This window comes from Asterias rubens, chromosome 4, assembly GCF_902459465.1.
Source record: "Asterias rubens chromosome 4, eAstRub1.3, whole genome shotgun sequence".
Lineage (NCBI taxonomy): Eukaryota > Metazoa > Echinodermata > Asteroidea > Forcipulatida > Asteriidae > Asterias > Asterias rubens.
The window spans coordinates 1,661,623-1,684,393 of NC_047065.1; the positions used below are offsets into that span (position 1 = coordinate 1,661,623).

A 22,771-nucleotide genomic window follows, 5' to 3' on the forward strand; every position below is an offset into this window, starting at 1 on the left:
AGCGCCATCTCAGTGATTTACACTGTGCCCAGTTGTAGTATTTTAAATATAAATCAACAGTTTTTGCGTGTTTCTGTTTTGTATTCGGCAATATGAAAATAAACATTAAAATGCAACACCCCTAAATAAAAGTAGAGAATGGTACAGCCATAACAACTAGCACGTGATGTAGTGCGTGATCACGCATTCAATGGGCGCAAGGCTGTTGACAGTCTACTACCTGTCATTTGGGGGCAAAGTTCCATTGTGAGCTTCAATTCCCACCTCAAATTTGTCTTTACAAAAGCAAACTTTCAGGTTTTTATTCGTCGTGGAAGGTTTTCAAACTATTTAATGTTACAGGACGAAATATTTGCAGAGAATGATGCATGCATTTTGTAAAAATAGCCGCAACCGATTTCAGTGACTAGGCAAACGAGCGTATTTTTAGACTAATGAATATTCACGTTTTCATTACTGACATCCTGATTGGTTACAGGAATGAATATGTAATATGCCTCGTTGGCATTATTTTTTTTTGAGTGCGTGTGAGCCGCGTGACCTCAATAATCTCTCTGATGGAATCGTTGTCACAAACAACCGGGGGCGCCCTCTCGAAAACTGTGACCCGGAAGCAAAAGGCAAAGACATTTCGCCATGCCTAGATTTCCACGTCAACGATTTTGTGTCATGCCCGCTAGGAGTGCAAAACGTCCGTAGAAAAGTTATTTCGAGGGGGTTTTCGTGACTGAAGTAACCGCCGTTATTGTTTTTGAAGTTTGGGGACAAAATCAGGTAAATTTTGTATGATGTCACTTTATTTTTGTCATGTTTACGACTACGTTGTAAAATTTATAATAAATATTTATTTTTGAGGATTGTATTTGTAATTGTATCAATCATGTTTCACTGTTCTGTTTGTACAATTTTAACATCTGAATTGCTATGCAAATGCTGCAGGGTACGGCTAATACGAGATGACGAAATGCATTTATTTGCTGTTAATACTTTGTGAATACTTTAGTAAATGATGAATCATTCATACAGCAAAGACAGAGCTTTTTGTAATTTAAACGACTAAATAATTTAATACATGATAGTTTTGTTTACAATGTTAACTTATTTTTAAAGTTGTTTATAATATTATAATTGTCAACTTTCTTTCTCTATCAATGATCATGGGACCTAGATCCAGAAACTGGGGCGCTGTACTCCATCTTTCGAAATTTTGACTTTATCGGAGTACGCCCGATAGTGTCAAAATTTCAAAAAAAGGAGTACAGCCCCCCAGTTACTGGACTTGGTCTAGCTTTATTATGTATACGTCAAGAAAAATATAAAGTAGATTTCTGCACTGCACCGAGGAAAAAGAAAAAGACGTTAAAATCAATCACCATCATCAGTACTATGGTACTGAAGGATTGGAAATACAACAAATATTTAATTTTCATAAAAAATGGTGGACCACAAAACTTTCACACACACCACACCAAATTGTGTCAAGCGACATTCAAATGTTTTGACTGGGGTGAATTTCACAAAGAGTTAGGACTAGTCCTAACTTAGAACTAGTCCTAAGAGATATCAAAAATGTACAGCTATACCTAAGTTAGGACTAGTAACTCAAGATAAGACTAGTCCTAACTCTTTGTGAAATCCACCAAAGATCTCCTAGGACGAGTCCTAAGTTAGGACTAGTCCTAACTCTTTATGAAATCGACCCAAGGACTATAAAGCTTAGTTCATACTTCATGCAAAGTGAATTTTGATGTCACAGCTCTGTTTTTCGCGGAGTTGAGCACAGTTCAACTGATTGCAAATGATTCGATGTCAATTTGTGTCATCAAAATCCGTATTGTATTAACAAAAAGTATGAACCGGGCTTTAAGGTTGTTGTAATAACCTTTCTGTATAATTCTGTATCCATCAATTCCTTTTAAGATATTTTTCTGACATCCCCAGTGCTAAGTGGCTTCTTATCCATATTGCTACCCGACGTCTTGAGAGAAGACTACATAATGCCTGTATCACCAGAGGAGCTTGTCAGACTCCTGGCACTTTTGGCCCAGGAGGAGAACCTAAAAGTGACTGTAAAGGAGACTATGAAAGGCGGAGCCATGGCTGGTGCTGGAGCTGTGATTGGTGGATTCTGTGGGGGCCCAGTTGGAATTGCAGTTGGTGAGTAAAAACTACTTGTAAAGCCTAGTTCATACTTTCTGCAAATGCAATTTTGCAATACGATTTTTGACGACACAAATTCGCAACGAATAATTTGCATCAGTTGACTTAAAGCTTGCTCAACATTACATTGTTTGTGTCTTAAGTGTTGCTGTTGTTTTGTTTTCTCATATGATTTTGTATTTGTGTTGCTTTGCCATGCTTGCCCATGCTTGTTTTTGTTGTATTATTTTATGAGAATTTGACACTTTTGTTGTAATTTTGTTAAGCATGATTGTTGTTGCACACAATGAGGCAGTATCAGGAAGATCGCTCCTACATGTAAATATACCTATGTTGTCTAATTATGTATCATGTAGACCTGGAACTCACTGGAACTCACTGCTTCTGGCATTGTGTGGCCTAATCAGCCCAGTCTTAAAAATCAAACTTAATGAATTGCTTATTAACATGCCCCTGCTCCAAATTGTTAAACTCTAGCTTAAGCTCGCTTAAATACCACTGTAGCTTCTTGTTCAGTTTAGTAGGGGAAATAAATAATATTGAAATCAGAACAGGAAATTGCCTCTGTGGCTGCCATCTTCAAATGACTTTTCTTTTGGCTGTCTCTATCGTTGAAACTCCTTAGTGTTAAAGATCAGTTCTTGAATGCATTGCTGGCATGTAGTTGCCATGGCAATGGTATTGGTATATGGTTTCCATGGCAACAGCTGCAACAACCCGTTCTGCATTTTATCCTGGATGGTGCTGGAGTCATCAGGCTAAGAGAACCATTTACACTTCAAATCAACTCTTGGGAATGCACTTTTGTTTCACTGTGTCTTGCTATTGATCTTCATGTCGTGGTGTCTGTGACAATGGAGTCTGTAAACTTGTATTAACCTTTTTGAGATATGGTGGACATTATAGGAGTGCACTGTTTGGTTTACCAAAACCTAATATTTATCAAAGTATTGTGTCCACAATACTTTTGGGGGGTTGCATAAGCAATCTCTTGTACATGTTCATGCAATTATGGTCTTCAATGGTCTATTGACCAAAAACAAGGAGAAACACCCAAGGGCCAGTCAAATTCTCTTCAAGTGGTCAAGTTGGCGTTTAAAAAGTAGCTCCAGGCATGATATTATTCCTACTCTAGTCTGAACCAAACTGTGATTAATAAGCCTGAAATGTGTCACACACGTAGGTCGCCCTTTCACTAGACGAGTTGCTCCTACTTTTTTCGAAAGACCAAGTGCCATGCCTGTAATAAACCTAATGGGCCTGGACTAATGTGGACACCTGTGGTTACTGGTCTAACTCCAACAGGCCAGTCTACTAAAAAAGGGCAACCTTTCACTTCATATATATGAATTGATGACCTTCATTTACTGTATTTCAAATGGCTTATTATTTTGTTGTCTGTGTGCACCGCATATCACTGTAGGCTTCATTGGTTCTTTTGAGAGACAATGACTGCATGGTTAGTGTATTCCTATTTTGTTTAATTTTTTTAACTTTTTTTATTTATTTTTTTATTTTTTATTTAAGCTGTCCATTGGCCATACTGTAGCAATTTGATTTAAATTTTGTAACTTTTTGCATTGTTAGTTTGGATTGTTACCTACTGTAACTTGTTATATCAGAATAAAATGTTTGATACATAATTGGGAAACTACCAGTGAACGGAAACCTGACTATCTTTAGACGACCTCTAACAGGCATGCAACTCTCCCGCGTTTCATGTAAAATAAGCCTAGTACATGCAAAAAATGCACCTAAGAGCATAATAAACCTTAACATTTTCTAGGGTACCATTGTGGGTATCATGTCCCGTGGTGTTTCGGCTGCCTCGCTCCGCACCTGCGTTGTGCCTTTGAAAATTTTCCTCTTTTTTTTCAACGGGCAGTTGCATGCCTGCTCTAAAGATTTTAACGTAAAGTTTGATCTTTCTCAGGTGGTACTCTGGGCAGTATAGCTGGTGCCATCATGACTAGTGGGAAATTTAAATCCGTGCCAGAAATACTTTGTGAAATGGATCCCGTGACTAGAAATCAACTCTTCGAGCACTTCCAAAATGTCATCACAGGGTTTGGAACCCATGATGTTGTGACGCTTACTCGCTTGGTGATGGGGGACCCGATTGCTCGGATACAGGCTTTGAATGGATTGAAAAACTTCTTTTTGACCACTTTGAAGATGGATGTGACGAGTTGAGACACTAGGACTTGCCGTTTTTGCCTTAATAGTCCTCTGGCCAAACTCCGATTGGAAAACATTGGGACAAGAACAAATTCCTCTAGATGTTTCCCGACCGACTCAGGGAATGATTTCATCAAGCAATTTTGCATAGCAGGAAATTTAGACTGAACTTATTGCTGATATTGAGTAGCAAATTCTGATTTTTGAGTAGCAACCGGTACATTTTGTGTAGCATTTTGCTATATACAAGGGAAATTGTTCATCGAGGCTCTCTAGTAGCTCTCAAAGTGTGTGTTCATAGCTTTCCGAAGTCATGTAGACCAATACCTGCATAACTTGTTCATTGCTTTGTATTAAATTTTAGAATGAATGACAATGTTGAATTGAAAAGCCAGTGAAAGAGCCTGCGGACTGGTGAATGAAGGAGCTGGTAGAGATCCAGCTGGCAAGTCAATGAAACGCTGAGAACAAACTCAGGAATCTCTACCTCTTTTGTTTGTACAGGGATTCATAGTTTGACGCAGACACTCAACTTAAAAATGCACTCACCTTTAGAGGGTTTGGGTATTTTTCTTACAATACAAATTACAAACATTTTACATTTAACTTGCCTGGTTTAAAGATAATGATGGAAGAAGGCTTCCCCGAAAATATTTCTTGTTGAGGTGGTGTAGTTTTTGAGAAGTGAGTTAACAAAATTAACAAAAATAATTGTACTGTTTATGCCAAGTGTGTGATGACTAACATTATTGGTGCTTTAGCAATGAGATGGATCTCTTCTTCCACCGCAGTTATCTGTAAAAAATAATCATGCTTTGTGTTGCAAACATTGTGGAATGCTACTGTCAGTACCCAGTTTACGCAAACAGAATTTGGCTGTGACAAGACTTATTATTTAAACTTAATACAGTACTATTAATTAAGAAAAATGTTATGCACAAATACTGTTATGTATTAATTAAGGAAACAGTGTATTCACTGTGGGGTAATGAGCCAGACTGGGTTGGTGGCAAGTGGTTGTTAGCGGACAGAGCCAAAGGCGAGGTCCATTTATTTATTTAAAAATAATAATACACAGTTTTTACATAGCGATTTATCTCAAAGGATTGGGAATCTCAAAGTGCTCTAAAGATGAGTGAGTTCGTTCAGCTTCCCTGGGTCTACCCCGCGGTGCTCACTCGGGTAAGCCCCTGACAAGAGCTAAACGAACGATCACTCACCGCTCTTGTGGTGATGTCATGCACCTGGGGCCAGCCCCAAGTGACCAACTCCACAAGCAGGGCACTTGGGGCTGACCTGGGTGACCCCCTGGAATGACGTCAAAGCTATTCGAACGTACCGGGTGCAGACCGTGGTCGACCCAGGGAAGCTAAACGAACGCACCCTTAGTCTCAGGAGTACTCCAGTCGCATACAAACAAGATGAAATATTAAAGAGACACCTGGTGAAATTTACTCTGTTTGGTAAACCTAAATTCACTGTCCTTAGCTACCTTCGGTGCTTTTTAACAGCACTGTGAAATTGGCCCAGTTCACAGAAACAATCTATATGACCATAGCCAGAGCCAATAACACTTGATAAGGACAAAGCCTTATATATGTATTGTGATTAAATTGTATTAGGATTTCTTCTGTGCCCAATTTCATAAAGCCTGTAAGCACAAACAAATGTTCTAAGCACAGACAAATCTTGCTTAGCAGAAATTGGGTAATAGCCAAAGCCAAAATTTCATGGAGTTCACATTGTTGGAAGTGGTGCCCCACTCAATGTTTGCTTTGCAAAGATTTTTGCAAAAACCAATTCTTTGTGCAAAAAAACCCAAACAGCTCTATGAAATTGGGCCCAGTTGACCAAGTGGAGGATTTAGAATGATTTAGGTTGACGTTGACAGGTCGGATATTTACTGTGCTTATCACAGGGTCAGGCACTTCAATCTTTAGAGTCTAAACAACTTGGTCTGGAGTAGCATAGGAGAATAGGATGATGGAATGTGCACATCAGTGAGATGTCCTTGTCTTTTTGGCCTTGTCTATGATGTCTTTGTTATGTCCAATTGTTCCACTGTGTCATGTTTGTCAGACAAGTGTCATCTTTAAACCATCTTACCAGCTTAACAAACATGTTTTAAAAACTCACATTGCCACTTCAACTCATTGGTTTTAATACTAATGTGTTTGTTACTGTGTTATCAGGCAGAATTTGTAATTTTGGAACTTGACAAATTGCCAAAACATAATAAGTACTAATTAAAGCTCTTGAAAGTTATTTGCATTCCTTTATTTTTCACTTAATTCTAGCAAGTAGTTATTGTATATATTGATATATAAAACTGTGCAAGTCGTTTCAAATAATAAAAATAATAATTGTTTGGAAGAGAATTTCACTGTCATTTTGGATTTTTTTGTTTGTTTTCGAATCTTACCTTGTCACAGGAGGTACGTTAGGTGGGATGATGGCGCGATGGAAGTACAAAGGAAACAATCGACCCCTCACAGACGTCCTCCCCGAAATGACGAAAGAACAACGAGATCAACTGCATGAACAGTGTCAACCGGTACTCCGCGATTACATCGACGATGACTTCATCTCGATGAGTCGGTTGATGAATAACGACGGGGAATTCCGAGAGAGATTGGTGCAGAGTCTTAAGACATTCGTCACCGAGACGATGAAACTTCAATTATGTGTGGAACTGCTCACAAGAGGCAAAGCAGAATGACACTTATTTTTCATTTTTCGTCCTCCTTTTATTTTAACAAGAGGTTGTTTTTTGTTTTGAAAGTGCTTTGGAAGGATGGCTCTAGTTCCGGGGTCAATTTCACAAAGAGTCAGGACAAGTCCTATCTCTAGGACTGGTCTTAGGAGATATTAAAAATTTACGGCTAGTCCTACATAAGTTCTAGGAGGACTAACTAGGAGGTCCAAACTCGATATAAGACTGGTCTTAACTCTCTTTGAAACCCGCCCCCGCCCTTGATTTCATAAAACTGTTAAATATTATTCAAATAATGACTGTTGGGGGGGGGTGCAATGGTGAGAATATTTTCATGTGTTAAAAGATGGAGTTGTACATCTGTCAACAAATGAAAACATTCTCTCCATTGCAGGAATGCAAAACATTCATTATTTGGTTTAGGATAATGCCCGAGGTAAGCGCCATTTTTTCTCCCACAAATGGCACGTACACCGAGGGCATGATGCGACTTAACTTCCAGCTATGATGACATGCTATACTGTTACAGCGCTCCATTATTTTGCACGAATGGTATGATATTGTTAAAAGGTGGCCATCGCGCCATTCGTGCAAAATAATGGAGCGATAGAACAACATAGCATGACATCATAGGTAGAGGTTAACTTTATATAACATCCAGGTAGGTCTTTGGAGAAACAGTCGACAAAAGTGTACAAGATTGTATATTTGCATCCACTACGAGGACCTTTTATACTACTAGATATAATGCATGTATGCGCATGGTGTTGCCTAGCTCGCAATACAAAGAAGAAAAAAAAAGGAGAGGCTGAAAATGCACTTTGAATAGTACTTAACTAGAAGTAACAAAAATAATGCCAGTATTCTACAAAGCAAGAAGCTTTGTTAGAGAGTTTATGAGCTTTAGCAGTTTTATGAAACAGGGCCTATATTGTAATTTTTAAAAGCAACAAACACACTGCCTTTTTATGACTTTGTGTGTGCCATGTCTCCACTGATCAGCGTTGATTGACTTTGTAGTTGAATGAAAAGAGCCCAAGTAAATCAAGGCTTCGATCACAAAAAAGTTCTATTTAAATTTAACATTAACTTCAACATGTAAAGATTATAGATCATTAACAAACTAATTAATATATCAACTCATTTGCATAATTTTGTCTTCTTATAAAACACACAAAATCGTAATTTTGGAGAACTGACTGATTTCTGGGACATTTTGGGGGAATATGGTTTTGTAAATTCATTTGATCACAAGATATATTTTCACGCCATTTCTGTTGAACCTTTCCATGATTATTTAATTGTTGAAGACCGTGAGTGGCTTTGAGGTACAGTTTACTGCAGCATAACAACCAAAGATTTTAGAGCGCCGCAAGGCACAAGATGCGGAACTCGGGCTGAAATGTGAAATCCCACTGGACGCCATTTCGGCAAGTAACTCTTTTGATACAACAGTAGATCAGTGCAGATCAGTGCAGACAATGACCATTCCTATCAATGGGAAACAAAACATCCACTTGCTGAAATGGCGCCCATGCGTATTTCACGTTCCAACAATAGATAAAGCTTCAGTTCCGCATCTTGCGCCTTGCATCACTCTATAATCTTTGATAACAACTAACTGCCATACTACAAGTCACTCCTCTAGTATTTAAGCGCTTTGTGTGCTGCTATTTTTATTTTACTTAAGGAAGTGTTTTTACAAAACAAAATGTTGTCATAATCTTACAATTTGATAATGTTACGGTTTATGTGTCTCAAATTTGTCAAATTTAATTTTTGTTGTGCTGGAAGTTTTTCTTTTTGGTATAAAGAGCAGGGTAAATTACAATTGAGACCAGCAGAAGTTTGCAGATTTTCAAACTTTAATACTAAAAGTGAAAATTGTGATTTTTTAAATTTTGCAACCTGTTTTGTTATTTTGTTTGTAAGTTTTTGATTGCATCCAAGAAATTTGAATCTCAAGATTCCACTGAACAATCTTCTCTAATTGCCTGTTAAGAGAAAATTCTAAATTTTCTTTTAAAAAACAACATCAACTTTTAACTTAAACCATGTACCCTCCCTTTTTTGGACCGCCTCATTAGTTTTCACTCTAGAACCTATCCAATTGCATGCAAACTAGATTTAAAACAAATGTTTTGGGTTCAAAATATGGGGGATAAGTAAATTTATTCCATCCAAGTGCCTTAAGTAGTGCTAAATGTGTTGTTTTTGACAAAGTGTTTCCATTTGGGGATTATTGATACCCTCAAAGGAATAAAAGGTTCCAATTAAGTAGAAGAATATACTTTAATTGGGGTAGTTTAATGGGACAAAACCAAAAAATAAGAACGACTTGGTGCCACAAGTACAAATGTATCTTGCCGAATACTTAATGTAGTGAAGACTCATACTTTTTTTATTTTTTTCAGTATGATTTTCTTTGTTTGTTTGTTTGTTTGTTTGTTTTATTTTCGGGGAAAGGAACGACCATCAGTAATATTTGTGAGGCAATATTTGCAGATTGCAGATCAGAAATTTGTTGAATCTTCTCTTTTCTTTTGTTTTTCTTCCAGGTTGTGGGTTTGGTAGATTTTGGTGATTTATTTTCCATTTCAGCTATTCTTAGTTATTTTTGAGATTTACATTGTAAGGAAACATGTTCAGACACACGTGAAACTTTTCACCGATTTCCTGAACTTTTTGTCAATAGATGTAATTCCTGCCAAACTAAAATAAAATTTAATAGGCAGGTTGGAAACTGGTTTTATTTTTCTACAAAACTCCTTTTGGCTGTTGCACCATTCCAATGATAGGTTTATAATAGGATTACTTAAAACATAGAACATAGGGGTGTCGGAACATAGGGGAGTCGGACTGTGGAGTAGTCACCCTTAATTTTATAAACATTGATATACTTGTGTTTACCCTTCTTTTACCAAAAGAAAAGGTCTCAATTCGTAAAATGTAAAAAAGATGGTCACAAATCAAACTCTATAAATTGACAAAGTAAAAACCAACTTGTAATTATCTATTTTTGAAACTTTAACAGAACTATAAATTTAGTGTTTAGATTACTAATGTAGTTGTAGATTATTAAGTAGGCCAATTTCATTTCAGTTAAGTTTTCTTATACTTGTATGAAATTATTTGGAAAATTGCTTAAGTCGTACAGATAGTGTAGTTTTGTGTTTTTGTTTCCAACTTTTGTTTGTTTTATAAATGTATTCATATAATATTCAAATAAAGAGCAATTTTGTAATCAAAGTTGTGTTCTTGTTTGTTCGTTTTATGTAAGTTGTCACTTCTTGTCTTGGGAATGGAAAAGACACTCATGGGTGAGTGGGGGTGGGGTGGGGGGGGGGGGCGGGGGGGGGGGGGGGGGGAGGTTGGAGAGTGGGAAGACCAGGTTAAAGATGAGCAGCAAACCTCAACTTATCTGCTTTCATTATCCAGTTTTTTAAATACCACCCACAACAAAGCAATTTTCTTTGTTTAGAGTTTGTTATAGGTCAGAAATTGCAAAATAAGTTAATGAATAAACAGATATGGGCTGAAAAGGGAATATGAAAATATATTTTGTTGAGCACCTTTAAATCACATAAATAAAAAAATCGGACTATTAGCTATTACAGAGCTCCTCTGAAATCACTGACATGTATTCAGTTTGAATTTAACTTACTTTTATAAACCCTGTATCATGGGAAAAGGGAAAAAAATCCCTAAATTTTCCTTTCTAAGCGATTATAGACTTTTCCTTTAATATCTCCTAGTCATCACGTGACTGACCCCGTTTCGCCGCAGGTGGCGCAATGTTTTGATCATGTGACTCGTCCATTCACCAAAATGGAAGATGGCGGCGCCCATGTGGCAATTTTTTGTTATTGCCATATGGCTCAAAATAAACATTTTTATGTCAGTTAACAATGCTGAGTCTCTTGACATGAGTCAGGGGTAGGTATAAATCTTTAATATTAGATACTAAAATGTTCACATATTGTAGAAGTTTTTGCAAAATTATCGATAAAATTAGTTCAGTGCTGCACGCCCAGTTTCCGGACAGTATTGCCCGTATATTTTTTTCCGGGTACCGGCTTCCGGTCACTTCGGTACCAAACTCAGCACCTTGCAAACTCAGCAACCACAACAAAGCCGGCACATACAAACTCGGCACATACAAACTCGGCACCCAGTTGAAAATGTTTTACTTTTTTGAGGTCAAAAATAGGCCGGTTCGGAGTTTGTAGGCCTATGGACATGGTAAATGGTGCCTACATTCTTTTCTTGGTGTCGAGTGGGTGCTGAGTTTGCAAGGTGCCAATAAATAATGCAAGGTGCCGAGTTTGCGAGGTGCCGAAGTGTCCTGTAAGTGTATTCGTTTTTTTTTCCATACTATAAATATAGCCAAACCAACGGGATGGCCAAAAACCAAATCAAATAAATGAGCCTGCCACAACCAATATTTCCAAAGTCAAATCAAGTCACGAGTCAACTCTGCAGTTGAGTGCCTGTGATGATGATGATGTAGGGAGAATGAAAACATAAAATGGATTTTTTTTAAAAAGATAATTTAGTTAGGCCGTGTCTTAAACAGCGACTTGCCTTGGGCTACTGCTCCGGCTTGATCAGCGCATCTGATCTGTATTGAAGAATACTGAATAGACAAATGCGAGCAATGTACCGTAGCTGTAGCGGAGGTCTTTGTTTTGAGACAAAGTTTTGAAACGATTCAGGACAAACCTAATGAAAGCGCTTTTTTATTTAATAAAACCTAGGCCCTACAATGAAAATTAATAGGCCTATTGAATATTTTTGTCAAAAGTATGTAATTTTATTAAGGAGATAACTTATGTAATTATTTTTTAATTTTTAGTGTATAGACAAGAAGCCTGTAGTCTGTACAGCCTCTTTTCCAGCTGTTTGTGTCGCTACCTGCAGCGTAATGATACACTTTCTCGTGGGAGCTGTTCTAAGTACACAGAGTTTCGTTGGGGCACTAGTACGACTGCAGATATTAGAACATCTTTTAAAGGAATATACCCCAGTTACTGGGTCTAGTATTTGTATTAGGTTTCTTTAAGTTGAATTTTCAGTTAGACTTTGAACGACTATATTCATTTGATTAGGCAGTGGTGCACAATCTTTTTTGAAAAATTATTTTGAAGAAAGCGTCCCTCAACCGTTCTCTTATTTCAGAGTGGTCCAGGTGGATGTTCTAACACCTTACGCAGATGAATTCCACGGGTCACCTCACAGTCCACGTCATGCCCGAGACTGCCAACCAATCAAGTATGCCAACTCTACCATCGAGTCGCAGGCATCCCATGGATTCAGTGCCTCTCAGGTCACCCTACCCATCACATCAACTAGGCAATTCATGGACAGCTCAATATATTTCAGAACTTCCTTTGGTCATTTGACTGTTGTGAATGATCCCGCGCGAACGCTGTCAGTGCTGGAACCCTTTCAAAAAGATGGCTGTTCCTTAGGATTAAGAGTGCCTGTAACGAGGTCTCGATTACAAAAAAACTGTCTGTTGGCAACAAACGCCGGCTTCTTTAACACGCATACTGGTGATTGCTATGGAAACGTTGTGAGTGAAGGGAGGCTCGTTAAAAATGGACATGGAGTACAGAATGCCCATTTTGGCATCAGAGCTGACGGGAGCTTAGTTTTCGGGTAAGATTTCGTTATGGTTTGCAAATCACTTTAAAGTTTTTAAAGTTTTTTTTATAATGGGAGACTTTTGGGATGCTAGGTGGCAGCAGACTTACTAATAGGTAAGGTAAATCCATTAATCTTAAAACTGTGCACATGCTACAAAAACAATGGAATTTTCCCTGTAAGTCTGCTGCCACCTAGCGTTCCAAAGCCTCCAATTCTGCTTAAAATAATAAGTGGTTTTGTTGTTAATAGCAGGTTGTGGTGTGTCTGATCAGCAAGTTGTGGGTTTGAGTCCCTGTCATGACACTTGCATCCTTGAGCAAGATACTCTACCATGTTTGCTTTGCCCTTTGGATGGGACATTAAGCCAAAGGTCCTGTCCTCTCGGATTGGTAGTGCACTTCAAATAACCCAGAACACTCTTCATGGAAGACACAACCAACCTGGATGATACAAAAATCAACAGCATAAATACTTGGTTCAAGTACTAGATTTGTGAACTTTTAACTGGTGCGACTCTCCTTGATGAGGGGTTGTGACTTTTATCCTTTTGATTTACCCCAATCACTAATGGTTTAACCCACAGGTATCTTTCAGAGTTTGATCTTCTTGATGAGGAGAATCCATTTCTTCAGCTGGTAGGGGGTGTAGGGTGGCTATTGAGGGACGGAGAAGTTTACGTGGAGGAGAGCAAGAAAGTAGAGTGTAAAAAATCAGAGGAAACAGGTAAAGACTCTGAGTAGATCTTTTAAATTTGATTCCTGGCAATGGTTTTATGGGACAGGATTGTAGTCTTGAATGGTAGAGCAGAGACAAAGCAGATTTCTATTCTAAATTCAGGAAATAAAAAAATAGTTAAAAAATCCCCAATACACTTATCACTCTGTTACCTTTTTTTTAAACAAAAATTATAACTTTTTTGTTCCTTTTAGGTTCAATAGAGTCTTTTTTTAATGTGGTTGCGGCCCGGATAGCTGTAGGAAGTGACAAAGAGGGTCATGTTATTATTGCTCATGTGGATGGCAAGTCTGACTCAACAGGGTGAGCTCATTTTTTTTAAAAGCCATGTACTTGTTTCTATAGACAAGGCTTTTTGTTTAAGCAGGATTCATGATAATGTTTTGAACCAGGCCTGATACATCACAGAAGCAACGAAGGTGATTGCCTCTGTGCCTCGTGGTCATTGCCTTGGTGCCCTTGAAATGATCCCGTTCGTTCGTTCGTTCGTTTGTTCGTTCAGTCGTTCCTTCGTTCCTTCGTTCCTTCGTTCCTTCGTTCCTTCGTTCCTTCGTTCCTTCGTTCCTTCGTTCCTTCGTTCCTTCGTTCCTTCGTTCCTTCGTTCCTTCGTTCCTTCGTTCCTTCGTTCCTTCGTTCCTTCGTTCCTTCGTTCCTTCGTTCCTTCGTTCCTTCGTTCCTTCGTTCGTTCGTTCGTTCGTTCGTTCGTTCGTTCGTTCGTTCTTCGTTCGTTCGTTCTTCGTTCGTTCGTTCGTTCGTTCGTTCGTTCGTTCGTTCGTTCGTTCGATTGTTCGTTCGTTCGTTTGTTTGTTTATTTGGGTATTTATTTGTTTGTTTGCTGTGTTTCCATAATATAACAAACATCATGGGCAGCTTAATATAGTGTGGACCTGGTTCGAATCAACCCTCAGACCTGAGCCCTGCATAGGAATTGAGCTTTCAGTCCCTACCCTGTTGCTTGAGTTTCTTGAGGATGCTATTCTAGGACCAATAACATAGTGTTGCTTTCCTTTTTGTCACACCAGAGTTTCTCTTGAAGAGTTCGCTCAACTTCTTAAGCGTAATGGAGTCGTGAATGCAATTAATCTGGATGGTGGTGGTTCGGCAACCTACGTCATCAACGGAACAGTGGTTAGTTATTCTACGGATGAATGGTGAGATTATAATTTGTCATCTGGCTTTTATAGATCTGGTCTGATTTGGGGTTTGAAAAAATTATATTCTTTACCTCTGATGCAAAACTAACATATATTAAATCTGCTATATCATGGAATTCAAACTGCCTCTAGCCACCGAGCAAGCCTGGTGGACTAGTGGTAGACATCTACTCTAGCAATGCAAGGGTCAAGGGTTCGAATCACACCCAAGTGATTAGCCTGTGAATTATTTTTTACAGAACTTGGGGAAAGTACTGTGTGTACAGTGCTTAATACACATTGGTGAAAGGGTAAAACAAAATTATATTCTTGATCCCCCATACAAAACTAACATACATTTGGGTTTTAGTATAAGTTATTTTGGGGGTTATCTTGTCCATGAGTCCATATGAAATATAAACTTCTACAACTGTTTTTACTGTTCCTGTCATTTTCAGTGCGGACCGTGTGTACCGATGTCCAAGGGCAGTCTCCACCATACTGTGCGTGCACGAGCCAGAGTGTGACCCGCCAAACTGCAATAATCATGGTGAATGTGTGATGGGTGAATGTCATTGCCATGGTAACTGGGAAACTCCTCGTTGTGACAAGCTAGATTGTGGCTTGTTGAACTGCAGCAATAATGGTTTATGTACAGAAGGTAAGACTGATGCTTTATATGAACTTGTAGCTCACTTAGTTGGTGGTCATATCTAACCCTACTACTGTTTGACCATTCAATATCATTTACTGTGGTTTTGAATGATAATCCAATCAATCAATCAATCAATCAGTTTATTTCCACAGTATCAATAACAAAAGACAATTTAGTTGGACTTGAAGAGTTACATAGTTATACTATAAGACTTTATTAAATAAAGATCAAGCTTTGAAGTTCATGAAACTCAGAAGGTACCCATAAAGAAGCGAAGCTTGAAATGCTATGGGTCCCTGAGCAAGTGTGTGCATTAAGCAGCCAATGGTTTGTGATGTCTTGTGGAAGACGCCACTCCAGGTAGGAAAAATCCTCCTGAAAGGACAGGTGTCACCAATAAATTACTTTGGGAATCACCTTTCAGTTGTTTCCCAGACAGTTCTTCTGTAAGGAAATATTGTTAACCCGTCTTGATCGATATGGAAAGGTTTGCGGTAACACCGTGGTATGACTATCTCTAATGAGTTGGGGTGGTTCTGAAAAGAACCGTTGGTTTCAACTCTTGTTTTTTGGACCTTTCGATCAGTATGCTCTGATCGTCTTCTGGAGAAAGCTTCTTTTCAGAACCACCCCAACTCATTAGAGATAGTCATTACATGGTGTTATCGCAACCCTTTCCATATCGTATTTCCACCATGCAAAGTTTCAAATCCTACCATCTTGATCCTCACGTTTACAGATGGGTGCAAGTGCAATAAAGGTTTCATGCCACCAGACTGTTTTCAGCCGTGTGATCAAGGCACCTTTGGGCAGGACTGCCTGACACCGTGCCCGTGTGAACATGGCGGGGACTGTGACCCCATCACAGGGAAATGCCAATGTCTTCCGGGATATGCAGGCAAGCACTGTCAGCTGAGTAAGTTCACTCATGGTCTTTTGGGCCCAAGTTTTTATTTAGTTTTTTTTTTATTGTCCACAAGTTGAAGCAAGATTTACTACTTTGACTCGCTGGGCGACCATTGGTTGACTACTGTGGTCGACCATTTAGAACCAGCCTCACCTGTTAAAATGCGCAAGTTTGTTTCCTTTATTCATTAAAGCAATGTATGTGGGTATGGTCCAAGGAATGTTTAAATCAGGGTAAGACTTGCCAGTCTATTCTGGTTCACTGCAGTCAAAAAAATTAAAATTTCAGCTTTTGTAAAATCTTCAAATTGCATTTATACAAAGACTTGTAAAAAAGAACTTTGAAATTAAAATTGCTTTTGAAGTGTGTAAGCACCTTTACGATTCAGTTTTTGATCTTGCACTATTTATACTTTTATAATGCCATTACTATGAGCTCTGTTAGAATGTTTGAGATATGATGGACACTATAGGAATCCACTTTCAGTTTTTTGTTACCCAAATACAAAAGTGTCCAAAAATTGTTTCCCGCCATATCTCCAAATTGCTAATTCTCTTGATGTATTATTGCAGTCTGTCCATACGGCTACCATGGTCCCGACTGTAAGCAGAAATGCAAGTGTGATGATGCTGCCTGCGCTTGTCATCATATTACTGGATTGTGTACATTTGGCAGCAATGATACTGCCTATGCGGAACTTATGAAAGGTGAGTTTATTTCCATTTGCTCTGAGGACTGTACATTGGGAAGTCATAATTTTCCAGCGCTGGGGTTAGCTTGTCCAGTAGTGTCCTTAACCATTTGGTGTCTCTGCGCCCTTTTTTCCAGGCTCACAAAGTACTTATTCCAGTAACAAAAGGCTGTAAGCAATAAAATGGCTCCTGACATAAAAACTGCGGCATTACTGTTAGATTTTTGTTGCTAGAATTATCCAATGCCAAATTTAACCTTCCTATGATGACTAATGAATTGCAGAGAGAACCTTTCACACTCAGTTGTCTTGAAACCCCAATTTTTCATATTAATTGTTTACACCTTTTCTCCGATAACTTTTCGTTACGTCTTTTTTATTTATGCACACAACAAATGTTATTAGTACCCCACTTGTTTCTTGCCTAGCAAAGGAATCTGCAAATCATAATTTTCTGCTAAACAGCTTTATGAAATTGGGCCCAGGTCACAACCAAACCAGTTATTTTGTCTGGCTTTCCACACCATGCAAATCTTCTTATATATTTTGATTTCTTATCTGTCTTCACAGCTGGACAGTGCCTTGCCAATCGTGCTCTTAATGCCCAAAACCTCAGCCCGGAGAAAACCTTCTTCCAAGAACCCTATGCAATAGTTTGTGTGGTTGCCACGGTGATAGCAGTGGTTAGCCTGATGTGCAATATAGCCCTTCTCTGTTATCGCTGTGCTTGCCGCATTACGTCTCATCCGTACCTGGTGTGTCCAACATACAGAAGGGCTCGCAAGTATCACATGATCAAACAGAGAGATCTAGAATTTGATGATACAGAAGAGACTGAGTCAAGTTTATGAGTTCAGTTGATATGGATGTTGACATTCTTAGAGGCCTTTACAGTATGACACAATAAAACGGAACAATCTGCGACTCACTAAGTTGACCCAAGTTGTCGCGTTGTCGTATGTTTGAGTCAAGCTAAACCATCTGGCCCTTTTACCCAAACCCTTCGGGTCCGTCTCAGGCTTGGCTCCATTATACATTTTTGGAGCAGCCTGTTTTTTTGCACAGTGGTTCAAACAATAGTACAGAGACTGGAGCCGAGGTTTGAGAAAGGCCTCATGGTTTCTATTAAAAAAGGAAACGGATGCCAGACGAGCAAGTATGCTTATCACATTGTCAGTCAGAGTACAGTAATTAAATCAATGATACGCACAACACATTGTCAGTCAGAGGACATACTGTTTAACATTAAAGCATTACTCAAGTTGTAGTGACTCACTGACTATGGCTCACAATTTCATTGCTCATTTGAGTATTATAGGGGCTGAAGAGTCATGGTTGCTCATTGGCTCATTGGCTCATTGGCTCATTGGCTCATTGGCTCATTGGCTCATTGGCTCCTTGTTGTGACAATTCTTTTGCATAATCAAAATTGAGTGACTTCAGTTTTGATGGTGCAGAAGCTGAGCTCGCTTCAAATAAAAAATGTTGTTGCGTTGAACAAAGACAAATTTACTAGAGCGGTGTGTGAATCAACGACCTCCGGATTAATGTGCTGGAGTTCTATCAACTGAGCTATCACTATGTTGGCACCCGCCCTATTTTGCCAACATCGTTGTTCGAGACAAAGCATGACAGATGAGGGTTTTTCCAAATCACCAGTTTCTATAAAAGTACTGTACGAACTATATCATAGCAAATACATTATTTGTATAAATGGACATTAATCTTGGGTCTAATTTGTTTCTGGGGAAGGTACAATATAAATTTCGGAAATTTATTGGTATTTCTGTAGTGCTTTTTTTACATAGAAGAAGAACCCACTAAGAAAGTCGGACATTATTTATATCCATGTTCATTTAATTAAATTACTTTATACATTTCTGGTGCATTATAAGAAGTTATTTTTTGTTTCTTTGGAATGTATATTTTGTAAATCTTGAGATTTATCTATTTCTGTTTCTTTAACCCTGAAGAGCCTAATATTTAGGTTTTCATAACGTTTGTGAATATCTTTAAAATGTTGGTAAAGGTTTTTATTATTAATCAGTTTAATGAATTAACTTAATAATGACGGTGTCTCAATTAGGTAATTTTATTTAAATTTAACTTCCATTTTACTGTTGAAAATCTTAACAGTTTTTCAACAACTTTGTAATAAGACAATTTTAAAACGAACTCCCTTTTTTGAAATAATGAATCGACGTTCAAAGTAAAGACAAAGACAATGTTAGTATTGGTATTAATAATGATGTTTTCTGTTCAGAAATAAGGTCATTAGTGCAATTTGCATGGATCTCATAAATTTACTTTTGCTTATTTTGGAGCTCCTGGTAAATAGTGCTTATTTCCAAAAAGAAATAATTTGTTTTCCATAGTAAAACATCTGTTAATTTTGAGTTATTTGTTTTAAATCTGAACAAATAATAGTATTAGGTTTTGCAAATTGCTTACCAACCTAAATGACCTATGGTATTGCAATAGAAATTAGTGGTCTGATGTTTAACCCCAGCAGAGTCTTTTTCAAGGGCTTAATTTGTATGATGTTGTACTCTTGAAGTTTCAGGGAATAGTCTAATAAATAAATTATAATCATTACATTTAAATGTATTTTGATAACATCAAATTGTGTACCCCAAACAATGTTTTGTTTTTTAAATTTAATTTCACATGCTTCCTCTTCATGGCCACTACTATTTTCAAGGCAACTTGGCCACTTATACCTAATGGTGTTAGTTTAAACCCTACTGTTGTGTGTGAACAGTTCATGTAGTTTTGTAGGGTATCATACTCTTTAACCAATCTGGCTGTTTGTTCTGCAAAATATGGGCAAGATCAAAGAACAATCTAAATGTTAGATAATAATAATAATATGGATTTACAATGCTCCCTTCTCCAGAAAACCAATCAAGGCGCCTACACAAAAAGAAAAAGCATAATACAATAGAAAATGAAGAATAAACATAATTGAACTTAAATAAAACCCAATGAAAGTCGAAGTGAACAGGTGTGTTCTTAGTTCCCACTTGAAGTTGTTGAGTGATGTTGTTTGGCGAAGTGAGACAGGGAGCTTAATTCATAGGGCAGGACCATTACACTCAACCAGCTGTCAAACTTATTAACCAACTAAGAAAAAATTATCAACAACTATCAGGAACTACCACAAACCAGGAAATATAGGGGGGGGGGGCAGTGTTGTAGTCAAGACCTGAAGGTCACCGAGACACAAGGTGGAGGTTGCCTGAAAATTTCACAGCACTTCGAGGGCCTAAATTTCTGAAATTAAAAACAAGTACTCCATAACTTTGTTGAGTAGTTCTAAAAGAATATAATTATTAAAGTCTGATATTGAGCTAAATTGGATGAATCAGCTGAGTTGTAAAAAAGTATAGGCCTATCTTTCAAATTTGGACAAGAAATTTCTTGAGAAAGTATATAATTTTTAATTTGGACATCAATCACACAAGCTTTTGCATTTTAATGTTTCCAAATTCATCCTATTGATTGCCTTGTTGATGTTTTCAGGACCCCACAAGGGTCCTTTTTGTACAAAATAAGTGATAAAAGTGGTTACAAGATATGGAAAGTTTTCCGACCGAATAAAAATTATAAAAGAGCGACCTCTCGTGGCAAGTTTGTTCGATGTCATTAGACAGGCCTAGTCCGCTGCTGAGCTAGAGAGTACACACAGCTCGCATGCACATATCGCTGGCTGCTTCTCTCACACGACTACCCTGTATAGGCCGTCTTTTCCAGGTGTGTTCGGTGACCATAAATCAGGTAAATATCTCTTTTGTTCTCAGGTCTCATTTGTTCCTAATATGCTCGTCTAATTACTTATTGTCCTATGGTATATGTAGATTACAATTATATATAGACAGCACATAAATCTTCATTATATTATAGTTTTGAGTTCTGAAATAAGAAATTAGTTCCAGGGCCACCCCGTGTGGTGAACGGTCGTGTCCCATTGCATAGCGCGGCGAAGTCGTGTAACTTGGACCCTTGCTTTTTTTTAATGTGTCGTGGAAGTACATGACGTTCACTTCCTAGTCCCACTGCCCTTCATTGTCTGATGTGCTTAACTTGTTGTTTCGAACAGTTTGCACAATCATGGACAACAAAGATGCAATTCCAACAACTTTCATAGAACAAGTTTCAAAAGATTGGTCTATTTTATATCGATCACGTTGTTGTTTATTTTAAATTCCCTGTCAAACACACATGTGGAGAACATCAGATTGTGTGGTTGAGACAAAAATACCCATATTTTTTTTGAACAATAAATTTAGTGAGTGACTCAGACCATTTTGAGTGAACTGGGGGGAGATATTTGTGACCACAAACCACAGTTTCTGCATCATGAGGTTATTATTTCTGTGATGCTGTGGTTGCTATATTTGTATAACGTGTAGCACGTTTGTTTAAATACAGGTTTAAAAAATAGTTGTAAGTTCTAAATAAAACTAATGGCTTTCAGTCTAATAAAAACAAATTGTATATACGCTATGATTTATCACAATATTATGATTATGATTAACTATTTATAGTGCTGATAACCCATTCTAATTACTGCATTTGTTTACACTGAACACAGTGTAAGAGTGTATGATGAATCAAACTGTCCATTTTTATTCATTATATCAAAAATTAGATGAAAACTTTCGGACATAATAAATGAGAAAGTGTCAGTCAAATTTGGCATCTTCAGTCTACAATTTTCTCTACATGTATGACTAGTAGTTAATTCTTATTCTTTTTTTGGCCATTAAACAATTACAAACACAAGCAGACAGTGTGTAAATTTAATAATATAACTTATACAAAAGTAAATACGAAGCAAGACAAACAGTAAGGGCATAGGAAATTACAAAATCATGTGATTAGCTTATCAAGATTTGAAACTTTGCATGAAGTGAGGGAAGTAAGAACTAAGTTAAGAAGAGTGTAGCCCTAGGAAAATATTTTGCCAAATATTCACAACAATGCCTGGTTCATACCTCCTTCGAATGTGAATGTGATGCGAATGTTGACTTCGCAAATTCGCAACTATCAATTGGGAAGAGTTCAGCCTGCGAAACATTTGCAGCGAAAACCTCTTGCAACTTTGATGACCAATTGAGTCAACTTTTAACAGATGATGACCAATTGAGTCAACTTTTCACAGATTTGTTATTTTATATGTTAGGATACACCAAGTTAAGAATACTGGTCTTTAATTTGACCATTACCAAATGTGTCCAGTGCCTTTAAGTTCCAATGTGTAAATTACTCTTTCCACCACCCTCCTCAGCATGGCCACCAACAGCATCTACAAGAATAATGCTCTGAACCCTCAAGAGGTCTCCAGCATCACCAAGATGCTGTCCATGGGGAATGTCTTGACGCGTTTCTTTGGGAAGAAGAAACCAGAGAAGAGATCCTTTGAAATCAGCATGGACACAAGACAAATCCTGTGGAGACGGCAAACAGGAAGGACTGATGGTGCTGGTAAGTGGAATATTAATAATAATAATAATAATAATAATAATAATAATAATAATAACAACCGCATTTCTATAGCGCCTAACACCTCCAAAAGAAAGTCTCTAAGCGCTCAGAGGAAACAAAAGAATAATTATGTATGATGATTTGAATGGATATGTTTTGAGAAGAGTCTTGAAACTTGAGATCGTGGTGGCTTGTTTGATGTGTAGAGGGAGATTGTTCCATAAGTGAGGTGCAGCAAACTGATAACTACGTTGACCATATGCTTTGGTGGTAACTTTAGGGATAACGAGGGTGTCTTTGTTAGCAGAACGGAGGTTTCTCGTAGGAGTGTATGGAGTTAGTAGATCTTTCTGGAAGGAAATATAATAATAACCAGGCCTCAAACTTTTTTTGGGGAAATCCACAAGATCGCAGGCTCAGAATCTTTACTGGACCGGGATTTTATTTACAAGACCAAAATCAA

The 22,771-nt window shown here is 37.9% G+C and overlaps 3 protein-coding genes across 4 annotated transcripts in view; all 3 read left to right on the forward strand.

Annotated features, from left to right (window-relative positions):
• Positions 1-600: 600 nt before the first annotated feature.
• On the forward strand, positions 601-8,483 carry LOC117289425 (protein C19orf12 homolog). 2 transcript variants are annotated; one of them, XM_033770545.1, is made up of 3 exons: positions 601-774; positions 1,942-2,157; positions 6,771-8,483. In XM_033770545.1, exons 2-3 carry the CDS (start codon positions 1,998-2,000, stop codon positions 7,055-7,057), a joined length of 447 nt encoding a protein of 148 aa, XP_033626436.1. In that variant the 5' UTR covers positions 601-774; positions 1,942-1,997; the 3' UTR covers positions 7,058-8,483. The 2 variants fall into 2 exon arrangements, with proteins under 2 accessions (XP_033626436.1, XP_033626437.1); XM_033770546.1 differs by lacking the exon at positions 6,771-8,483 and adding an exon at positions 4,094-5,557.
• Positions 8,484-10,885: 2,402 nt separating this feature from the next.
• Positions 10,886-20,435, forward strand: LOC117288788 (N-acetylglucosamine-1-phosphodiester alpha-N-acetylglucosaminidase-like). Its single transcript, XM_033769624.1, has 9 exons — positions 10,886-10,987; positions 12,230-12,712; positions 13,284-13,423; positions 13,630-13,738; positions 14,458-14,586; positions 15,027-15,229; positions 15,963-16,139; positions 16,703-16,837; positions 17,392-20,435. Exons 1-9 carry the CDS (start codon positions 10,887-10,889, stop codon positions 17,670-17,672), a joined length of 1,758 nt encoding a protein of 585 aa, XP_033625515.1. The 5' UTR covers position 10,886; the 3' UTR covers positions 17,673-20,435.
• A 74-nt stretch (positions 20,436-20,509) lies between these two features.
• The window catches only part of LOC117288789 (1-phosphatidylinositol 4,5-bisphosphate phosphodiesterase gamma-1-like), a 43,880-nt gene continuing 41,618 nt past the window's right edge, over positions 20,510-22,771 (forward strand). Inside the window, exons 1-2 of the mRNA XM_033769625.1 lie at positions 20,510-20,598; positions 22,112-22,308. Coding sequence (XP_033625516.1) covers positions 22,113-22,308 — 196 coding nt within the window. The 5' untranslated portion in view covers positions 20,510-20,598; position 22,112. The remainder of the gene's footprint in view (positions 20,599-22,111; positions 22,309-22,771) is intronic.

Coding starts and splice junctions, on each gene's coding strand:
- LOC117289425 (XM_033770545.1), top strand. CDS start 1,998: ATGCCTGTATCACCAGAGGAGCTTGTCAGACTCCTGGCACTTTTGGCC. Junction 2,158..6,770: donor CCCAGTTGGAATTGCAGTTG/GTGAGTAAAAAC, acceptor ACCTTGTCACAG/GAGGTACGTTAGGTGGGATG.
- LOC117288788 (XM_033769624.1), top strand. CDS start 10,887: ATGGCGGCGCCCATGTGGCAATTTTTTGTTATTGCCATATGGCTCAAA. Junction 12,713..13,283: donor GACGGGAGCTTAGTTTTCGG/GTAAGATTTCGT, acceptor TTTAACCCACAG/GTATCTTTCAGAGTTTGATC. Junction 16,838..17,391: donor CTATGCGGAACTTATGAAAG/GTGAGTTTATTT, acceptor CTGTCTTCACAG/CTGGACAGTGCCTTGCCAAT.